The sequence below is a fragment of the Cervus canadensis genome, chromosome 1 (assembly GCF_019320065.1).
Source record: "Cervus canadensis isolate Bull #8, Minnesota chromosome 1, ASM1932006v1, whole genome shotgun sequence".
Lineage (NCBI taxonomy): Eukaryota > Metazoa > Chordata > Mammalia > Artiodactyla > Cervidae > Cervus > Cervus canadensis.
Window position 1 is genome coordinate 8,075,790 of NC_057386.1, and position 18,251 is coordinate 8,094,040.

Genomic DNA, 18,251 nt, shown 5'->3' on the forward strand with positions numbered 1-18,251 from the left:
AAATGATTTAGATTCCTGCCCTCAGAGATCTCCTTGGCCAGCCTGCCGTGATGCCCAAATTTCCTGCCACCATTTGTCACTCTTCCGCACCAAGGCCCGGTCAGCACGTCCTTGTTCAATGCAAATTTGTCACCTAGCTGGAGTTAACACATTAATCCGCCAACACCAATTCATCATCGGCTTTCACATTAGTGGCGAGCATGGCGATGAGGTAATGGGATGCTGGACAGGTGAGTTTTGATGAGGAAGGAGCAACAAAAGCAGACTGTGAGTCACAGCTGGTGAGAAACGGCCCTGATCGGGCTGGGGGGATGGGCTAGGCGAGCAGCAAAGGTGGTGGTTGGGGGGGAGGGTGGGAAGGAGGGGAGCAGGGGCCTGGTTGGACCAGACAAGGACTGGATGGACCAGTATAGAGGTTTCCTCTTCTGGAAAGGCCCTCGGGGTCATCCATGTCCTTCTTCACACGGCCTGAGGCCTGGGGCTTTTCCCAGCCTGGGCCTTCCCCGGCTGTGCCTGGCCAAGCTGGTCTGGAAAGTGCTGTTCCTGACTGAGCAGCATCCTCAGATCCAGGCTTGGTTCTTGCTCGGGGTGCTCACAGGGGCCACTGACCCCTCTCTGCAAAAGCAAACACCTCTCCAGGGTCAAGAAGTGGAGGGTAAGGGAGGACATGCATGCTTCCTGGAGTTGGAAGGAGCCTTAGTGAACCTCACGTGTGCCTGCCAAGTCACTTCAGTCATCTCCGGCTGTTTTCGAGGCTATGGACTGTAGCCTGGCTAGGCTCCTCTGTCCATGGGATTCTCCAGGCAAGAATACTGGAGTGGGTTGCCATTTCCTCCTCCAGGGGATCTTCCTGACCCAGGGATCAAACTCGTGTCTCCTGTGGCTCCTGCACTGCAGGTGGATTCTGTACCGCTGAGCCATGGGATGAGGTGGGGCAGGGTGAGGGAAACCGAGGAGTCCCCTTGACTTTCAGGCATAACCCACTGGTTAACGGAGGCTCTGAGACTAGAACCCAAGCCTACAGAGCACCCACCTGCCCCTGTTTCTGGGCTCAATGGAAGAGCCTCAGTGTCACAGGCCGAGTTCAAAAAAAGGAAGCAAAGGAGAGCTGCTGCAGTCTCTTTCCAGAGAGGGCCAAAGGATGGGTGGAGGTTGCAAAGCGAAATCGTGGGTGTGAAAGGGCCGATGCAGAAGCCCTGTGGCTGCAGAGGCAGGGGCAGCGACCCGAGGGAGGGCCCTGGCACCGGGCCTAAGGGGGCAACCTCCTCCTAGCGCCGACTTCCTCTGTGCCCTGCAGGAGCCCAAGCAGCCCTCGGCCCTCAGAGCTGGTGGCACCCGGCATGCTTCCGAAAGGGGGGCCTGGGGAAGTTGCAGGGCTGGAAGGAGGCTCAGGGAGGCCCGCGGGCCCGCCTGCCTACCCCAGCACCCCGCCTCGGGCCTGGAGTGAGCGCCGCTGGGCCGCGGCCACGAGGTGGCGCCGGCGCGCCGAGGAAGCGTGGTGGCCGCTCCCGGGCCGCCCCAGCCTCTCTTCGGCCGCCTCCTCCGAGGAAACAATGCGGCGCCTCCGGGCGTAACACAGCGCGGGGCTGGACACCGGACACCCGAGCGCGGGCAGCGGAGAGAGCGGGCGGCAGGGCGGGCGCGGAGCGCCCTCGCCGGGGGCCATGGGCGCGGCGCGGTACGCGGCCGGGGAGCGGCGCGGCCCGGAGGCGCGGGGGGCCGGGGCGCGGGTCCGGGGCCGCCGCTAGCCGGCACCGAGGGCGCGGGCCCGGGCGGGGATGAGGGCGCCCGCGGCGGGGAGCCCGTCTGCGCGTCGCGGCGCCGTCCCGCCCTGCGAGCGAGCCCGAGCAGGCAGACGCGCGGCCGGCGGTCTGGGGGCGCGCCGCCTCCTGGCCTCTAGAATGTGAAGCGGGGAGGGCGGAGACGCAGAGACGGCCCGGCCGGGCGTCCTCGCCGGCCTCCGGCAGCCGCGCGGCTCCCCGGCCCCTGCCCGCCGAGACCCCGTCGACCCCGCGGGCCGCGAAGCCGCCGGGCCCCGCGCCCCCTCCTCGCCTCGCTTGGACCTGGCTTCGGCCCGCAGAGGGTTCGCGGCCAGGACGTGGCCAGAGCCGAGCTCGGGACCGTCCGGCCGGCCTCGCCCTCGGCTTCTCGCCCGGACAAGTTTGAACAATGATCACAGTCAACCCCGATGGGAAGATAATGGTCAGAAGATGCCTGGTCACCCTGAGACCCTTTCGGTAAAGTTCTTTCCCGTTGGCGCGGGGAGGGCTTTTTCTCCAAGTGGGCGCGGGGTAGGTGGGCGAGGTCAGCCCCTGCTAGGGTGCCTGTCCCTACGGTGACTGTGACTGTCCCCGTAGCAGAGGGGGGCGGTTTGTGCTTCCACCCTTCGTGGTGGCCAGAGGGGCTGGGAAAGGCATGGAGCTGGGTCCCGGTTCGGGTGGGGAGGGTGTACGATTCGGGGACGTGGACCAAGTTTGGTATAGATTCGGAGAGGACTCGGGGTGCGAAGGTGGGAAAGGGGGCAGAAATCACCCATGTTGCGGTCCTGGGCCCGCGAAGTTGCCCCAGCCAGGGCGCCCCTTCCCTGCCTCTCCGGGTCCTTCCCCACCTCGCGATCGGCCCCACCCCCGCGGCAAAGTTAGCGCTCGGAGCGGGGTGGCACCCCCACCCGGCCGGCCCGCCCACCCCCTCTGCCCGTGCCGCCCTCTTTGACCCCGCCTTCTGCGCGCACTCCTTTTCTCTCGGCGGGGTGCGGGCCTCTGTCCCACGGGAGGGCCCCGAGATTGGGGCAAAGACCGCCCCCCCCCCCCACTGGAATTCGATCCCCGACCGCGGGCCTTGGAAAGGTTGGGGCAGGGGCGGCACTGTGGGGAGGAGGGGTGGCCAGGGCGTGGAGGCAGGATGGAAGTCAAGACCGACCTCCTAGTCCGACCTGGGTGGTCCAGACCAGTTAGGGCTATGGACTCTGGGGGGCTGGCTAGGTTCTGCGGGTCCCACCCCAGGGACCCCCAGAGCCTGGCGGTTCCAGGGCAGCTACTGCTCCTCCCAAGTGCCGTCGGAGCCAGGCCTGCAGCCAGGGTTGGGACGCTAAGCGATGAGCGCCTAGCAGAATTAGGGTGTCACCTCGCCCAGGGGCTGGACGGCGGAGGTCGCGAGGGAGCTGCGGGACCTGGGGCGGAGAAGGGGGTGGCCTGACTCCGGATGCGGTCACAGGTGGGATTTGGGTGAGGGAGGGAGCCTGTGAGGGTGGGAACTGTACAGGCAGAGATGCCTGAAGTTTGGGGTGCGGGAGGGGCCAGATTTGAGCCCCTCCCCTCCAGACCTGAGGCTGAGACAGGGGACCCCTCCTATGCTCCCCATTCCAGATGGGGAGACCGTGGTCCCACCTCCCCATTGCCTCCCTCCGCCCCTTGCTCCCACCCCCCACCCCCAGGCTATTGTGCAGAGTTGAGGAGACAACCTTCAGGGCAACAGGGATCGAGCTGGACCTCCAGTGTCTAGAGGATGCAAGAGGACTACAGAACCAGGGGTCTCCAGGGAAGAGCCTTGGGCGGGTGATTGGGTGTGTCAAGAGCCCCCACCCCGCTAAAGTTCCCCTGCGAAGCAGGATGGGAAGCTATCATCTCTGGAAAGGACCTTGTTCCTCCAGGGAAATCCTCAAATCCCTAGCCAACCAGCAGTCCTCAGCCCTGTCTCTCCCACCCAGTGTTGGTCTCTCCCTCCAGGCCATGGGGAGCCCAGCCGCTGACCCCAGCTTGGCTGGACATTTCGCAGCACGGTTAAAGGTGGTGGCTGACCGCAGCACCACGGACAGCGCCAGCTCCCTTAAGCTCCTTCGCTCTGGAGTCCTGCCTCTGTGGCTCTTTCTGGCTCTTTCCTAAAAACAGGATTCAGAGGTGGGATTGCCTAGGGTTCCCCTCCCCTCCCCCTAGGTTATGTAATTTCACCTCAGGGTAATCCTAGGCTGCCCAGAGACCCACAGCCATCAGTGAAGTCTTCAAATCCGTTTCACATGGTTGGGGGTGGTGGAGTTGTGTTTACAGCCTCCAACCATATCACCTCTATTTGTTAATCCTCCAGGGCAGACTGCTCCTGTTGGTTTTCCCAGAGTCTCTGGCAGGGTCCTTACTCTCTAGTTGCTTCTGGAATGTTGCTTGAGTAGATATGAGCGTGGACAAAATCATCTTAATTTGAATCTACTGTAAATGGCCCTGGGATTGGGGTCTGGCAGAGGGAGATGCAGATGAGGTGTTGGGGCTTGAGGTTCTGTGTAAAGGCCTAGGTACCTTCTCATAGCAGGTTTTTGGACCCTGGCAGTCCAGTTCTAAATACGAGTACCCCATAGCTGGGGAAGGGAAGGGAGGAGTAGGGGACAAGAAACTTGGAGAGATCCATCCTTGTCCTCAGGCTGGGGGGACAAACTGCTTTTCCCCAAGATCTTCTTGGGCGTGTGACCACCCTCCCCTTACAATGTCCCTCTGACTGCTAGCCTGAGACCAGCCTGGGCCACAGCCCCACCCCCAGGCTTGGTGGAATTCAGTGAGGGGTCTCTGAGAGGTGAGGGAGCTGGGGGAAGCTCCCTTTTCCATCTCTGCTTTGGGGTTCATTCTGCTCCCCTCTCTGATTTAATCTCTAATGGCTTCCTTTAAATATGGGTTGGGAATTTTGTTGTGCTTTTATTTTCTTCCACAATTATGTGTTTTCTTTAATGGACCAAATTTTAATTAAATACTGCTCTGCCAGTTTCAGATAATGAAGATTAAAATGCATAAGGCAAGTCTTGCATAGAGATACAGACAAATGTAGGGTTTGAGGATGGGGGTGGAGGTGGGGAGGATGGAGGTCTCTGGCATCACTTGTGGGGTTCCCCATGGTGTGGCTGGCTCCAACAGAAATGGGGTTCCTCACCCTGACCTGAAGGGGAGCAGCTCCCCTTTCAGCTCTGCCAGTTCGTCAAGTTCTTGGATAGACTCAAGGTCCCAGAACAGCCTCCACCTCTGCTGCCCTAAGGCCAGATTGACCCAGAATCTAGTATAGAAGCAGCAGGAGCCTGGGGCCAGACGTGAGGGTGGGTTCCCTGCTGGGTGTCCCCCAGGAGATTCTCTAGTGCCACTTGGCATGTAATCAAGTCTATGTGTTGAAGTATAAACAGTTGTGTTTTGTCAACTCCCTGGAACACTGTGACAGCACACACTTGTGTGACACCCCTTGCACAGGGGTTGACTTACTCTGACCGGTCCGTGGTTCACGCTCCCGTGCGCCTGTCTGGTGAAGATGTGGGTTAGGGAGAGTCTGGACACAGAGAGTGGCCACATGACTCTGTCCTTCTAGACCTTACCATCTGGTAGTAACAGCTCCCCTCCACCCCTACCCCTCACCCTGAACATGACAAGGTTGTGTTAAAGCGAGCTCATGACTGGTTACAGCAGCAAGACACATGTACACAGGAGCTGACCATGTTCCAAGTGATTGATGGGATCCAGATGGGTTTTGTCTGGACCAATTACTTGCCCTCTAGCTGGCATCGGGTTCTGCTGTCTTCACCTATACCAGTGGTCCTCAAACTTGAGCGTGTATCTGGGTGACCAAGAGAACCTGTTCAAACACATTGCTTATCCCCCTCCCAGAGTGTGTGATTCCCTAAGCCAGGGACTGGGGCCCAGGAATGAGCATTTCTAATGTGTCCAAGCTGCTGCTGCTGGCCTGGGGACCACACTGTGAGGACCTCTGCTGTCAAGGGGCCAGCTTCTGTCTGGAGGCTAGGAGCTGCCCAAACTCACACCTTATGTGCCTCAGTGTCCCTCGTGGTTTTTTGTGTGTGGTTCATGGTCACTTCTTTGTAGTCCAGCTCTCTTTATCCTGTGTGATAGGAGACCTACTGGCCGGGAGCTCAGCCCCCTGATCTTTTACTCCTCCGTTTGTCCATCCCTTCCTCACTCATTCATTCGTAGGGAGCCCTTACGGCATCGGAGTGCGTGTGCTGACCCGCCCTATTGCTCTCCGCAGGCTTTTTGTCCTGGGCATTGGCTTCTTCTCCCTCTGCTTCCTGATGACATCTCTGGGAGGCCAGTTCTCGGCCCGGCGCCCGGGGGACTCCCCCTTCACCATCCGCACAGAAGGTATCTTGGTGGGGAAAGGGGTGTGGAGGTTTGGGGGTCAGAGGAGAGGGAAGCCTTTGAGCCTCACCCTGCAGGAGGCTTTCTGGGGCTCTGTCTTGAGGGCCTGGCCACCTTGTTGGTGGACGTGTGAATGGTTGGGGTTTTAGCTCTTGACCTGTCTGTACTCATCAGCCTCCTTCTAGCCTAGGTTCCCAGGTCAGGAAGGGCCTTTGAGCCAGGAGCTCCCCAGCATCACAAGAGGTGGTCTGTGTTGCTTCTCTAGTGGGGCAGTTTGGGGTCTCTGGATATGACCCCTGTCTGTTTGAGACACACGCATTCTGCTCCTTTGGCCCAGGCTGTGGCCACAGCACAGGCAAGACTGGCCGTGGGCTCACGTGTCTTATCTCCAAGCTCTATGGTTCTTCGTCCCAGCCCACGTTACTTGTGAGGCAGGGGAATGGAGGGTCAGAGTGTGGGCTCTGGGGACCGGATGGACTTGGTTTGTACCCTGGTTCATCACCTACCAGCTGTGTGCTGTTGGCCAGGTCACTTAACTCACTTGCGGAGAAGGAGAGGAGTGACTGTTTTCCGGGGTCAGATGGGACGAGCTCACGTGGCATGGGGTGTGACCGGGTGATGGTCTGGGAGGCCACCCTCCTGAAGGTGGGTCCTGCCCCCCTCCATCCTGCTCAAGGAAGAATGGAGAACGGTTCAGAAAGTCCTGCTCGCTGTGTCATGGGGGCTGTCCCTGTAACCATGAGAAGGAGGGACAGAGTGGGGAAACTGAGGCAAGGGGGGTTTCTGTAACTGTTCAGGGGGCTGCTCTGTGGACTCTCCCCTTCCCCCCACTCCCCAGGAAGTCTTTGACATCCACCTTCTCGAGTCCCCAGGCCTCATCTTTCTGACTCCCCGCTTCCCAACGATGGATAAACCCTCCAGGAGGATGGGTTGTCGTCTGGGGTGGGTGCTCTGAGGGGCACTTACTCTGCCATCTGGTGTCGCCTCTTTAGATTTATGCCTTCGGTTTAACATGTACTTCTTTAAACTTGCAAAAATCTCCCAGCAGGAATTTCACATTTATTAGTCATTCAAACCTGAATGTAAATGAATCTGTCCCTTCTCTGATTCATGGAGGTCCCTCAGTCTCTTTGAGCCTCCGTCTTCTCCTCTGGTAAATGGGGCTAACAGTGCCCACTTCCCCAGGATTGCATGAGGGGGCATGAAGATAACATAGATGAAGGGTCCCAAGCAGCTTCTGGCAAAGAGTGTGAGCTCCGCAAACATTTACAGGATGTGCTGAGTCTGAGATGCAGGAGAGGATGTTTAGGGAAGAGGACCAAGGAGGTGCGAGGACCTGGGATCTCTGCGTGGGAGACTTCTGAGGATTGAGATTTGAGGAGGGGGTGAGGCAGTTGTAAAGGTGCCCTTGAGGGGTAGCTTGGGGGCGGATGGGGGGAGGTTGAGAGTCGGGGGTGGGGTATAAGGAACGATGTTCAGGCTACCTGGGGGCCACTCTGGGCAAGGGGGCATGTCTGTCTGGGTGGGCTTGGGCAAGCTGACCTCTGAAAGGTCGAGGATCCAGGAGGTGGGAATCAGGGGCTGGAGGAGGGGTGTATGAGTGGGCTCTGGTTCTGGTGCTCATCTCCCTGATGGTGGCCCCCATCCTGGTAGTGCTCAGAGGACCAGGGCTTGTGGGGGTCTTACTGTGCTCTGTACTATGCACTTCTGCCCAGCATGGGGAGAAGGGGCCCAGCTCCAACCTAGATCGTGTGTCTAAGGGGAGAGCAGAGCTACCAAGGGGAGAGGACTTGCCCAGGGTCCTGCAGTTAGAGTTAGACGTGTGTGTGTGTGTGGTGCATGTGTTTAAACTTTCCATCTGAGTGTGTGCTGTGTGTGTACTTAGTCGCTTCAGTTGTGTCCGAATCTCTGCAGCCGATGGACTGAAGGCCTGTAGCCTGCCAGGCTCGTCTGTCCATGGGGATTCTCCAGGCCAGAACACCGGAGTGGGTTGCCATGTCCTCCTCCTGGGGAATCTTCCCTAACCCAGGGACTGAACCCAGATCTCCCACACTGCAGGCAGATTCTTTACCGTCTGAGCCACCAGGGAAGCCCTTTCCCATCAGAGTATAGTATCCAGAAACTGAATCTGTCCAGGCAGCCAGCAACCCAGATCCAAAGACAGAGCATCATCCTCCGTCCCCAGAAGCACCCTCAGGCTTCCTTCCACTCTCCACTTCCCCGCGGACGCCAGGACCTGACGTCTATAACGCAGAGGGGCACCGCCCCGGTTCTCGGACTTTATGAGGACGGCGTCGTCTGGCAGCTGTTCTGTTGCCTGCGCCTTTTTCTCTCCCTGTTGCCTTTGTAAGGTTCACCCCTCTCCTGGCGTGTGGTTGCCGAGGTTTGTTTTCACAGCCGTGCAGCATCCATTGTGTGACTACGACACAATGTATTTCTCCACTCTGTCCCAGGGCGGACCCTGGGCTGTTTCCAGCTTGGGTCGTTCCTGAATTGTGCTGCTGCGAACATTCCAGCATGTGTCCGTGGTGGACACACGTGGGCATTTCTGTCGGGTCCACCTGGGGGTGGAGCTGCAGGTCTCCTCTGTGTTGTGACTCCAGTTCTCAGACGCAAGTGTATCCAAGTCTTTTCACACCAAGGGACAGGCCCCCTGGGCTGGGAATTTCCTGCCTGGAATATGGAAGTAAATGTTGGGGGGGTGGGGAGCAGGACCAGAATGGGGGCCTCTGGGAACCCTGGGGAGGTGACCCTGACCCCGAGGAGGTGACCCCGACAGTTCACATCCCAGGTCCCCATTGTCCCCTCAGTGTCCCTCATGCCCTTGGTTTGAGCTGGTTTTCTTGGGGAGACCCATAGCAAGGAGCTGGAAGAGCCCCAAGTTTGCGTTGGGGGTTTAGAATCCTGATCCAGTAAGAGATGCCACCTCAAAGGAGACCCCGGGCTTAGGGCAGCCCCACAGACAACCTAGGAGGTGCCAGCCTGTCTCTCCAGGAGCTGCCTGGGGAAGGATGGGTTGGAAGTGGGGGACGGTTGGAAGGGGTCTGGGGAGCGAGGTCACAGTGGGGGCTGGGTGTTAGATAGTGTTTATTCCGGGGATCTGTGCAGGCCCAAGGCAGAACTAGAAGAAGGAAACCCACTCGGGGTTAGAAAATAAATAGAAAAAATAACTTAGGAAGAAAAGCCCTCCTCTGGCCGATAACACCGTCTGAGCGCAAATAGGGAAGTGATCTGTCTTTTCCTCGCCTGTCAAGCCTGTGAGGGGAGCGCGTCCCCAAGAGGACATGACTGGGGGAGGGGCAGGGTGCAGGGTTTTCCCTAAAGAGAGGGGTGTCTTCCACCACCTCTCCCTGGGGAGACTCTGGGTTCCCCTGGGGGCCAGTTTCTATTTTGTGATGAAGTTCTCTAGTTGGGGGAGAGAAGTGTGACAGACATCTCATTCTCTATTCTGCACACTCATCCTCACATGCAGGGAAGCAGGAGGCTGAGCGGAGGAGACTTGGACCCGGGAGGAGTCCTAACCTAATTCCCTCTAGCTGTGGTTGGGCCCCGCTTTGGGGGGAGGATTTTTTTTTTTTTTAATGCTCCCTCTCCAGTCCTCAGGGCTTTCCTGGTGGCTCAGCTGGTAAAGAATTTGCCTGCAATGCAGGAGACCTGGGTTTGATCCTTGGGTCGGGAAGATCCCCTGGAGAAGGGACAGGCTACCCACTCCAGTATTCTGGCCCGGAGAATGTACAGTCCATGGGGTTGCAAAGAGTTGGACACGACTGAGCGACTTTCACTTTTCCAGGACTCGCTTCACACCCCAGTTCCTCTTTGTTGCCTCCTTTTGTCTTAAGAGGAACTTGCTTCCCTTCTCATGACAGGGGACCTGAACTTGTGTCTGAGGCCTCTCTCCCGAGGTCTCCGCAGATTCCCCCGGAGCCCGTGTGGCTGTTCCTGGCTGACCATCTCGTTTGGAAGTAGAGGTCAGAGGCCGTCTCTGGGGACAGGGCTGCAGGCTGGAAGTGCTTGATTCAGCCGCTTGTGTCTGCCCTGAGATCTCCCGGTGGACTGGCCCCAGCCAGGATTTGAACTGGGAATATCGGAGACATAGTGCCTTGCTCTGTAGCCTGTCTCTGGCCCAGGATCTCGGTGCTAAGGGGGCTTCTCTTCTCAGAGGCTGGCGCTGGGTGGGTGTGCCAGGGCCTGCCCTTGTCCCCCACGTTGCCCAGAGCTCCTGTGGCCTCAGCTGGTTTCCTCAGTGGCCGTGTGCAGAGAGACAAATGTGCGCTCTTCTCCAGCTGCGCAAACACCAAGTCCAGGCCTCCGTGTCGAGTGCCTGGGAGGTCTCTTCCATCTGGCGAGGTGGAGGCTCCTTCAGTTTTCAGGAACCAGTGGGAAAGGGTGGGGGTGGGGAGAAGAAAGGGGACAAGGGTGGACAGGATGGGGCCTCAGTGGGTGAGGAAGCACCCTTGTCGGTAAATGTGAGGCCCCTTTGTATCTCTCAGCATCGCGGCTTTCCTTATTGATATGGAAATATGGAGGGAACATGTGTGACTTCTGAGATGTGTCGCCAGGGACCTCACATTAGATACATTTCAATTTAGCGGATGCTGAGAGCAGGGAGGTGACTCGGGGCAAGGCGCATTGGGAGCCTGCTCTGCCTGTGGTCCCGGCTGGCGGTATCCAGGGAGCACGTCACGTGGCAGGGCCTGCCGGCCCGACTGACTGTTTGCTTGGCCTGTTTCCCTCCTGGGACCTGCTCCCTGCCTCATGCAGGGCAGAAGACGTGCCTAGTGCCCTGGAGCTCCTTGGGAAGCGATGGGCGGGGAGCTTCTGGAGTCCTGCACCATCTGTAGATGCTCAGAGTAGACGCTCGAGCCCCAGGTGCTGGGAGGGTATCTTGTGGTCTTCGCCCAGTGCGATGGAGGTGGCCTTCAGACTCATCCAAGAGGGGACTCTGTCTCCTTAGAGCCAGTTTATAAGCCCTCTGGTCTTCTGGAGTCACTCTGTTGACATTTTTTGGGTCTTTTTGGCCACGCTGTGTGGCATGCTGGATCTTAGTTGCCTGACCAGGGATCAAACCCGAGTCCGCTGCAGTGGAAGCACAGATCCTAACCACTCGATCACCAAGGGGTTCCCTCTGTTGACAATTTTAAAGAAGGATGTCTTTGTCCTTCAGATGAAGGGCAATCCAGAACACTCACGTATCTCCAAGGACTCTAGGGGGTTTATGTCTCTCTCCCTGGACACCTCGTGCTCTGACCTGCTTCTATTGAATTATCCTCTTGGGTGTCTCCCCTCCTGCCTCCTCTGTGTCTCCCACACTGACCTATTGGGAAGGACATTCCTTACCCCTAAACCCTCACACACGGATTGGGGGGATTTGGGGGTGGGGGCTTGGACCACCGCTCAGCACAGTGAGCAGATGACAATTCTCTCTTGGACACCTGCCTTTCAGAGCCCCCTGAAACCCTTCCCCATGGGTCATCCCTTTGGTGGTGGAGCATCCCTGTCCTGTCCAGCCCCTCTGAGCCATTGTCCTGTCCCTGCCCACGTCCCCAGGCCTTGTCCTCCCTGCTAGTCTCCCAGGCTGAGCTGGGAAACTCCAGTCTTCCTAGTTGAATATGCAGAGTCATTTCGCTTTCTCTCTGTCTCATTGCTCTGGGCATCTAGACGATGCTCTGGCCCACCCAGGGGTTTAGCAAAACAAAGTGGAGCTCTCTCCCTAAGGAGATTCTGCAGGCTTTTATAAGAACACATCTTTTCTTTCCCATTACCTCCATTTCTCTGGAGGCTGCTAGGGGAAGAGATGGAATAGGAGTCTCAGCCTGTAGACCCTTGAGTCTCAGTAAGTCAGACCCTCACATTTTACTGGAGGGGACACTGAGGCCCAGAGAAGGAAAGCGACCTGTCCCCTCCCCGCACCATCCGGGGGGCAGGGCAGGTCTGGAGTCAAGACCTCTCCTGGGACCTGGTGCTGCCCCCAGGCTTGGTCCGGCTCTGTCTGGCTCTTTCGACCCTTGCAGTTATTGGCTCCATCAGCTGTTTCGCAGCTTTTGTAATGGGGTGGGGGCGGGGTAGGCATTGTCAGTGAGATCTTGGGAGGGGTGCAGACAGTGAACTCCGAGGGGAAAAGGACACTTGGGATGAGCCTGGAGAGAGGGCAGCAGTGTGACAGGGCAGCTGGCAGGCCCGAGCCATTGCAGGGAACACCACACGGCCCCAGGAGCTGTGACGTGGCTCAGTATTGCTGGAGTGCTGTGTCTGCAGGTTCCAGATGCTGCCCAAGCTCTGTGGTCCAGTCGGGCCCGAGTGCACGGCCTCAGATAACAGACTCTGGCTTGAGAGTGTTCCCAGCTGTGGTCTCACTTTCCAGTTTCCATCCAACTCCTTTGGGGAAGGGGCCACCCCAGCTCCCGCTATGAGCGATCAGGGCAGCCCAGGGAGGCCAGCCACTGCATGATTCCAGGACGTCCATCGGGTAACCCTGAACATGGGGGGCTCCCATTTTCTAGATGCCCAGAAAATACCTGTGCAAGGCAGCTCCAGGATCAGTCATCTGATGGGCTCCTATTTTTCTAGCTGAAATGATGGGAACTCCCCTCTGGTTTTACCCTGTGCTCCAAGCACTGGTTGAAAGTGAGGTATTGCATTTGGATGACAGGCTTGGGTGGGAGGTCTCTGGATGAGAGTACTTTCAAAGAGTCAACTGTCCCCAACTCTGTGGAGCTGAAAGAGAGAAGGAGCTATTTATATCATGCTTGCTGAGGGACTAACTGATTGAGGCCATGAGTGAGCAGGGAGGGGCTGAGTGGTGGGAGAGACCTCACTTTGCTTCATCAAACACTACAGTGAAATTTCCCGATCCCAGTGGAAAAATCCACCCAGTTTTCTGAGAGGGGGAGGTGGGGAGACCATTAGCTCTTTCAGCTACTCAGGTGGGGAGAGGTGGAGACTGTTTCCTTCCTTCTTTCTGATGCCCAGTTTTTCCAGCACCCAACCCCTCCTCATGTCTCTCCTCTGCTCCCATCCTTCCCCCATCATTCATGCTCGCTGTCTTCTTTGGAGCCAGAGACTGAAGCTCTTTGAGTAACCTGCAACCCCCAGCCCCCCAAGGCCTCCCTTCTAGGCTCAGGCCAGCTCAGCAAGCAGGGGCACCCAGCCGGAAGGTGACTTGGTATGAGAAGGCGGCTGCAGCCACTGGAATGGGCCTGGCACCAGGGGATACAGGGACAGGCACAGTGGAAATGTCACAAGTATCCTGGGTGTCAGCCAGCCTCTCTAGGGCCCCCTTTGGCTCAGTCCCAAGCATGGAGCAGAGGAGACTGGCCCCTTCCTGACCTCCTCCCCACTTGACTTCTTGTCTCTGCCTCTGGTTCCCTGTGGCTGGCTGTGATCCCTCTTACCTGCATCCTGGCACCTTGAACTTGGGTTGCAGATGGGACCTAATGTTTATTGCCTTGAACTGGGGACACCGAGGCTGAGAACATTACGATGAAACCCTTGGCCGCATGGCCCCTTGAGGGGATGCTGTCAGAGGCAGGTGAGAGCCCAGGTCCACCCCAGCCCCTCTGAGTCCACCGGGCCCCGACCCTGGCTTTCTTGAGAAGCGGATGCTAATGGTGCTCAGCCCTCAGAGAGTCCCGTCACATGCTGGAGCTGCTGCCGCCGCATGGAAAGTACCAGATCATGGCTGTCCCGGGGAGCAGCCCTCAAGCAGTGACTGGTGGGAGGTGGTGTATACATGCTTAGCCCCCTCGCCCCCGCAGGGAGAGAGCTGTGAGGCTGCTTCTGCACCAGCTGGTTTCCCCAGGGTGGTAACATGCCTCTCTGGTCTGTCTCTGCTTCCCTGGCTCACTTCCCCATAACGACCTGCCCTCAAACCTTTATCTGGGGGGTCTGATTCTGGGGATCCCCATCCAAGGTGCCGCCTGACAACCCGCTCCCCACCAGCAGCCTAGGGAATCCCCAGGAGCATCTGGATCTCTAGGGACCCAGATCAGTTGTTAACGGAGATTCAGAGCCTGGCCCCTAAGGTTTGCAGGCAACCTTGGTGGGAGCTGCCACACCTGGAACCGAGCACTGATGGATGGTTTGGAGGGACCATTTAAAACCTTCACAAAATTTAATTAAAAAGAAAGGTGGGGGCTGCTGTCCCACGCTGACATGCATGGTGCTAATGATGAGGAGTGATTAGATGGGAAATTGTGGAAAGTCTCAGGCTGGTTAACGAGATCTTGGTTGAAGCACCTCATTTTCATCTAATTTTATTTTTCACAAGGTCTCCTGGCCTCTCCTGGAGTTGATCTCTGAGAACCCAAGGACTGGCTTGAGAAGACAAATTCACGCTGGTTTTCTAGAGTGGGGTCTGGGGGAGTGGATGGGAAAGGAAGGTGGCCAAGGCCCCCACCCCTTTGAATACAGGCTCACAGCCTCTCCTGTGCATCTGAGTCACGTGAGGAGCAAGCAGAATGCAGAGTCCGGGGCCCCAGATCCTAGAGATCTGAACCAGCAGATCTACACGAAGGCCCAGGAATCTAGACTTCACCTGGCCAGGAGGTTCAGCTGTGGGTGGATGGTTGACTGTACTTTTAGAAACCCTGATCCACGAGTTCTGTCTGGAACTTGTTGTTGAGGGTCTTTGGGCCTTCCCTGTCATCTCACAGACCTGAGAGTATGTCTAAAGCTCGATTTTGCAGATGAAAACCAATGCTCAGAGAGGTTAAAAGATTATCCCAATGTCACACAGCTGGTAGGGAGCAGGGTGGGCCCAGGGCTCTCCGGATTCCTGTCCTGCAGGAGTGAGGGGTGGTGCAGGCTCACTCTCCTGGCTCCCTCTCTTTCTTTCTTTTCTTAAAAAATTATTTATTTATTTTAATTGGAGGATAATTACTTTACAATATTGTGATGGTTTTTGCCATACATCTCCCCTCTTTCTGAGAAGAAGCGAGTGGGGCTGGGGTCTGAGCCACCCCTGACTGGACACCATGTGGTCTCACGTGGCCTCGGGGCTGCCTGGGCCATGCCTGACGTGCCCACCCTCTGCCCACAGTGATGGGCGGGCCAGAGTCCCGTGGTGTCCTCCGGAAGATGAGTGACCTGCTGGAGCTGATGGTGAAGCGCATGGACACGCTGGCCAGACTGGAGAACAGCAGCGAGCTGCACCGGGCTGCTGGCGATGGGCATTTTGCCGCGGACAGGTGAGGGGGGCCCAGGAGTGGGAGGGGCTCCTGGAGTGGGGGAGGAGTGGTACCCGATATACTGGGGATGGGGCCGGGGATACCGCCTCAGAATGCATCACACACACACACACACACACACACACACACATACATAAATGCAAAGTGTGTGGTGTTTGCAAATCTTCCCTAAATGGCTTCCCGTTGTACGTTATCTGACAGTTTTGAGCTCTGTCCGTGGTGACCAGTATGTGTGACCGTGCATGAGATGCAATGACCTCAGTGATCATCTGTCTTCCTCCCATGGACCTGGGCCATCATTGCAAGAATAATTGCCTGGTTTATACATTCTAAATATTCCCCTGCTGAGGCCACAATATGCAGAGTTCCCTTAGGGTTTGTGCGGCAGCCCCACGTGCTTCTGCCTGTCCCTGGGAACCCAGGTGGTGGTCTGAGGTGTGAGGTCCTCCTGAGCCCCTTAGAATGAGGGGGCATGAAGCCAGGGCTGGCCCAGCTGGGAGTCCTGGCCCCCAGACTTGGATGTGGAGGAGATGAGGCTGGGACCCCACTCATCCCAGGGGACAAGCTGCACTTGACCTTTTATTAATAGATACTGGGTTCTTGATGAGCTGGAGCCGCTCAATGTGTTTTGAAAGTGTTAGTTGCTCAGTCGTGTACAACTCTGTGCGACCCCACGGACTGTAGCCCACCAGGCTCCTCTGTCCTTGGGATTCTCCAGGCAGGAATACTGGAGTGAGTTGCTATGCCCATCTCCAGGGGACCTTCCCAACCCAGGGACTGAACCCAGATCTCCTGCATTGCAGGCAGATTCTTCACCATCTAAGCCACCAGGGAAGCCCCGATGTGTTCTAACTGCTGAAAAATTAGTTTGAAACCCACACTTTTACACAATTTGGGAGAAGCTATACCTCAGCCAATGTGTGGTATGTAAAAGCCAAAGCCATTTCTGAAGTTTGGTGTTGGGTAAGATCAAAGGAAGGGACGGTGGTGAGTGCTGATCCTTGAGAGGTCCCAGCCCGGGGGAGCCTGAAGCACAGTCCGCTCCTTCGGTCTGGTCGGGGATCTTCGGCCCCATAGGCTGCCTGGGCTGGACAGCTGGCCCTGGGTCCCTACTTCAGCAGACCTCTGTGATTGAACGTTCTGGGTGCCCAGTCGGGTGGGCCAATATCATCATCCCTGTCCTCATGAGGGCTTCCCTGATGGCTCAGATGGTGAAGAATCCACCTGCAATGCAGGAAACCTGGGTTTGATCCCTGTGTTGGGAAGATCCCCTGGAGGAGGGCATGGCAACCCTCTCCAGTATTCTTGCCTGGAGAATTCCCATGGACAAAGGAGCCTGGTGGGCTACAGTCCACGGGGTCGAGAAGAGTTGGACATGACCGAGTGACTAAGCACAGCACAGTCCTCTTAATGGGTGACATTTACTCACAGCTCACCATATCATGTTACCGCCGAGAGCTTGTCAATCCCACAGTGCCTTACGGGGAGGAAACGGAGGCACAGAGGTGTTTAGGAACTTGCTCAAAGTGGCACAGCTGCCGAGGAGCTGGGCCTGGCTCAGGGCCCAGATCAGCTGGCCCCACCAGAAGCCCACCTTTCTAAATACCAAGCTCTTGGTGGCCATTCATTAAATATGCAGTTTCTTGGGGGTTTGTTTTTATCCCTTTGCAAGATTTTTCATATCGATAAGTAATAATTTGCAGCTCAGGAGACACAAATCCTTCTTTAGACCTTTGCTGTGATTTTTTTGTTTTGGGAAATGTAGGCATAAAATTACATTACTGGACATAGAGAACAAAGAGGGACTCCAAAAGGGGAAGGGAAGGGGATGAATTGGGAAACTGGGATTGACATATATACACTATTGATACTGTGTATAAAATAGGTAACTAATGAGAACCTACTGTAAAGCCCTGGGAGCTCTAGTCAATGTACTAAATGATCTACATGGGGAAGAAATCCAAAAAAGAGAAGGTATAACTGGCTGACTTTGTTTTACAGCAGGAACTAACACAACCCTGTAAAGCAACTATACACCAATAAAAATTCATTAAAAAAAAAAAATTACAGTTCCGGAGCCTGGGACTAAACGCAGTGGTGGGTGTGAGGAGCTCGCCAGAGTGCCCGGCTCCTGGTGGGAGCTCTTCCCCCTTGGGAAGTCGGGGTCCCTGGTTACATGCTGTGGCTCTCCAGAGCCTGAGCATCTGACAGAAGAAACTAGAGATCTCTCTGCTCCTGAAATACGTCTTGGCACCAATGAAGCACCAGGCACTGCTCCCGGTGCTGGGGACACAACGATGAGCCTTGTCCCCATTCCTGTGGGGAAGACAGACAGAAACTGAGAAAAAGAAAGAAATGAGATAATGTAGAGATCTTGAGCCAAGCTCCAAGCGTTGAGAGAGCAGATGACTGGGAAAGAGGCTATTCAAACAGGATGGTCTGTCAAGGCCCATGGGAATGGGTGATTTGTGAGCTCAATTCTGAATGAGCAGGAGAAGCCAGCCCCATGAGGAGCTGGTGGGTAGAGAATTTGAGGTGGAGAGAACAGCAAGTGCAAAGGCCCTGGGGAAGGAGCAGGCTTGGTGTCTTTTAAAAAAATATTTATTTGGCTGCTCCAGGTCTTAGTTGCAGCATTCGGGACCTTTAGTTGTAGCATATGGGATCCAGTTCCGACCAGGCCTCTGCGTTGGGAGCGCAGAGTCTTAGTCACTGGACCATCAGGGAAATCCCAGGCTTGGTGTCTTGAAGGAAAGAAACCAGCGTGAAGGTCCACCTGGCAGAGTGCGGTGGGGGCTGAGAGAGGGCAGCGGGCAGGTGGCCTAGAGCTTTGTCAGTGATGGCAGGTGGCGTTGGAACCCTATTCTTAGAGCTGAGGGATGTCTCTGCATGAGGGGGGTGTGAGAGGGGAAGAGAAAGGCTGGAGCAGAGACAGGTGGTGATGGTTTAATCG

At 56.8% G+C, this 18,251-nt stretch overlaps 1 protein-coding gene across 2 annotated transcripts in view; it reads left to right on the forward strand.

The window, feature by feature from the left end:
- The first annotated feature begins 1,546 nt into the window (after positions 1–1,546).
- Positions 1,547–18,251, forward strand: part of MGAT5B (alpha-1,6-mannosylglycoprotein 6-beta-N-acetylglucosaminyltransferase B) — a 67,469-nt gene continuing 50,764 nt past the window's right edge. For both annotated transcript variants that reach the window (XM_043461924.1, XM_043461931.1), the window contains exons 1-3: positions 1,547–2,237; positions 6,007–6,119; positions 15,154–15,301. In XM_043461924.1, coding sequence (XP_043317859.1) covers positions 2,170–2,237; positions 6,007–6,119; positions 15,154–15,301 — 329 coding nt within the window. In that variant the 5' untranslated portion in view covers positions 1,547–2,169. The remainder of the gene's footprint in view (positions 2,238–6,006; positions 6,120–15,153; positions 15,302–18,251) is intronic.